At 60.3% G+C, this 3412-nt stretch overlaps 1 protein-coding gene across 4 annotated transcripts in view; it reads left to right on the top strand.

The window, feature by feature from the left end:
• The first annotated feature begins 349 nt into the window (after positions 1–349).
• The window catches only part of MYC (MYC proto-oncogene, bHLH transcription factor), a 4939-nt gene continuing 1876 nt past the window's right edge, over positions 350–3412 (top strand). The window contains exons 1-2 of one of the 4 annotated variants that reach the window (XM_019643427.1): positions 350–673; positions 2272–3037. In XM_019643427.1, coding sequence (XP_019498972.1) covers positions 2281–3037 — 757 coding nt within the window. In that variant the 5' untranslated portion in view covers positions 350–673; positions 2272–2280. Of the gene's footprint in view, positions 674–1737; positions 2066–2268; positions 3038–3412 lie in introns of those variants that run through there. The other 3 variants (XM_019643426.1, XM_019643425.1, XM_019643424.1) reach the window with 3 other exon arrangements.

Raw genomic sequence — 3412 nt, 5'->3', positions numbered from 1 at the left:
GGAGGGGGGGGCAGAAAAAAGATCCACTATCGCGAATCCCCGCCCACCAGCCCTTTATAGGCCGGGGTCTGCGGGACCGAGAACCCCCGGGCTTCTCGCACCAGCGGCTGCCCCCCCTGGTTCACGCGCTCCGACCGCCGCCTTCCTCCCTCCTGCCTCGGGAAGGGCCGGACTATTCAGAGGCTTGGCGGGAAAAAGGACAGGGTGGGAGGGATCCTACCAGCGTATAAAAGCAGGTTTTCTGCGCTTTATCTGACTCGCTGTAGTAATTCCAGCGAGAGGCAGAGGGAGCGAGAGGGCGGATCCGCCAAGGGTGGGAGAGCTGAGCGAACCGAGCTAGGCGGGCGAGCCGAGTCGCGCTCCCGGCGCCCAGGGCTGGGAGATCCGGAGTGAAAGGAGGGCTTCGCGTCCAGCCCAGACGCCCCCTCCCCACCCTTCCCGTCGACCCCGGCCAGCGATCCGCAACTCCTGCCGCATCCACGAAACTTTGCCCGTTGCAGCTGTCGGGCACTTGCCCCTGGAACTTACAACACCCGAGCGAGAACGCGACTCTCCAGACTCGGAGAGGCTGTTTTGCCTATTTGGGGAGACACTTCTCCCCGCCGCTGCCTCAGACCCGCTCCTCGCCCCCGTTTTTTGGACGCTGGATTTCCTTCGAATAGTGGGAAACCCGGTAAGCAACCTGTTCTGTTTGTCTTTTTATTTTTCTGTCTACCGCTTTACTGCCGCGATGAGTCGAACACCCGAATTGGGGTGTCTTTTCCCCCCATTCCTGCGCTATTTATACTTCTCAGAGTAGTTGTAGGTCGCGGTGGGGTGGGGACGAAGCAGAACTGGATCGGGGTAGAGTGACTTGTCAAAATGGGAGGGTGGAAAGCAGAGAGAAAACAGGAGTACGTTTTTTAAAAATTTGCCTTCGGAGATTTTTGCCGATGAATATTGACGCAGAGCCCGGCGGGTTGTACATTCCTGCTTTATTGCATTAATTGGTTTTGGGGAGGACGGTTGTGGGGAGGCGGAGCGGGGCTATGCTTCACGGTGGGCAGAAAGCCCTTTGCATCCAGAGCTCCTTGGAGTAAGGATTACATATTGCGTTTGAGAGCTCCGCAGCCGCTGACTTTTCTCCGTCTCCGAAAGGGCATTTAAATTTCGTCTTTTCTGACAGCCGGAGACACTGCAGCGCGTCCTGCCTGCGGATCCCCGCGGCGTTTCCAGTCGCCCTTTGTACTTATAAGAAGTTGTCATTTGGCTTTTTAAGAGAATAATAAAATTAAAGATCTTGTTCTACCGAGGTGTTAGGACTTGGTGTTGGGGAGGCGCGAGGAGAGGCTGGGGCTGGGATGTGTCCGATTCTCCTGGATTCATTGACTTAGAAAATGAGGGCAAACCTCCGCACCCAAGGCTTGGCTCCCCCCGCTGCCCCGGGTGTCCTTGCGCCCCTTCAAGGCGGAGGGTCGGCAAGGAGCGGGGGCCTGGGCTTTTCCAGAACAGCTGCTACCCTCGGCGGGTGAAGGGAAGGCGCCCCGCTCGGGGCGCAGAATCGCAGCAGGGTCTCTGGCGCAGTTGCGTCGCCGAATTTGGTATTGAAGGGAGGTGCCCCTGTTATTCTCTAACGCCCCCTTTTATTTATGGGGGGAAGTGTTAAGGCCCGCGGCTGAGCTCGCCGCACCAGCCGGCGAAGGGAAAGAAGAAAAGCCGGCAAAGGAAGGGGGGGGGCGCGCGCTGGGGGTGGGGATGGAGGAGGCGGAGAGGGAGGCTGCGACGGGCGGTGGCGCCTGCAGGGAAAGGAGCGCGGTGAGGGCGCGAGTGGGAAAGGGGCGCGGCGCGAAGGGGCCCAGGCGCGAGAGGTTGCCTCTCGCAGCTGCTACGGCCGCAGCGCCTCTCGCCTTCTCCTTCAGGTGGCGCAAAACTTGGGAGACTTTCAGGTTTGGCAGATGTGTTCCCCGCCGCCGCCTGCCCCGGCCTTCACCAAGGCCAAAACCGATTTCGACTGCTCGGCGGCTGAGGGGTCGGCAGACTCCTAGGCTTCGCGCTCTGGGCTGGCGCTCCGCAGCTGGTTCACCTAGTGTGTATCCGAGATAATAGGGGGTCACCCGGGAGGAATGAACGGGTGCCCTCGCCTGCCCCCCCGCCACTGGCCCCTTTGGGGGATAGCTCTGGAAGGGGAGTGGTTCAAAATCGTGGCGCACGCTGCGCCTGGTTGCGGCACCAACCCAAATCCCCATAACTCAAAAGACGCCCCCCTCCCTTTGTGTGCCCCCCCCTCAGCAGGCTGCCGCGATGCCCCTCAACGTCAGCTTCGCCAGCAGGAACTATGACCTCGACTACGACTCGGTGCAGCCCTATTTCTACTGCGACGAGGAGGAGAACTTCTACCACCAGCAGCAGCAGAGCGAGCTGCAGCCGCCGGCGCCGAGCGAGGATATCTGGAAGAAATTCGAGCTGCTGCCCACCCCGCCCCTGTCGCCGAGCCGCCGCTCCGGGCTCTGCTCGCCCTCCTACGTTGCGTTCGCGTCCTTCTCCCCCAGGGACGATGATGATGGCGGCGGTGGCAGCTTTTCCACGGCCGACCAGTTGGAGATGGTGACCGAGCTGCTAGGAGGAGACATGGTGAACCAGAGCTTCATCTGCGACCCGGAAGACGAGACCTTCATCAAAAACATCATCATCCAGGACTGTATGTGGAGCGGCTTCTCCGCCGCCGCCAAGCTTGTCTCGGAGAAGCTGGCCTCCTACCAGGCTGCGCGCAAAGACGGCGGTAGTCGGAGCCCCGCCCGCGGGCAGGGCGCCTGCTCCACGTCCAGCCTGTACCTGCAAGACCTGAGCGCCGCCGCTTCCGAATGCATCGACCCCTCTGTGGTCTTCCCCTACCCGCTCAACGACAGCAGCTCGCCCAAGCCCTGCGCCTCCCCGGACTCCACCGCCTTCTCCCCGTCCTCGGACTCTCTACTGTCCTCCGCTGCTTCCTCCCCGCGGGCCAGCCCCGAGCCCCTGGTGCTCCATGAGGAGACACCACCCACCACCAGCAGCGACTCTGGTAAGCCGGGCCCCTCTAGCCCTGACACAAAGGGGGCGGTTTGACCATCTTTCCTATTCTTATGGGCCACTAATCACACTGGCCACTTCAGTTGGCACTATCTCTTTTCTTATATTTGGGGAAGAAATGGTATATCTGGAAGGATCTAGGAGTACCAGCATCCCTGGGATACTGGACTTGAGTGTTCCCTCCCATCCCTTCTCCTAAGACTGCCCTTAGCGGCCAGCTCCCTCCTTTCTCTCCCCCGCCCTTAGGAATTTCAGTTGGGTTTTTAAATCTTAGGGTTTATCTTGCAACTCAATCCACTCACTCCCTTTTACCTTTCTGAAGCATTCTGAAGCTCTGGGGTGGGGGGAGGGGGGAACACATGCAGAG

Source organism: Hipposideros armiger, unplaced genomic scaffold (assembly GCF_001890085.2).
Source record: "Hipposideros armiger isolate ML-2016 unplaced genomic scaffold, ASM189008v1 scaffold_78, whole genome shotgun sequence".
Taxonomy (NCBI): Eukaryota; Metazoa; Chordata; class Mammalia; order Chiroptera; family Hipposideridae; genus Hipposideros; species Hipposideros armiger.
This window is presented reverse-complemented; position numbering and strand designations above follow the sequence as displayed.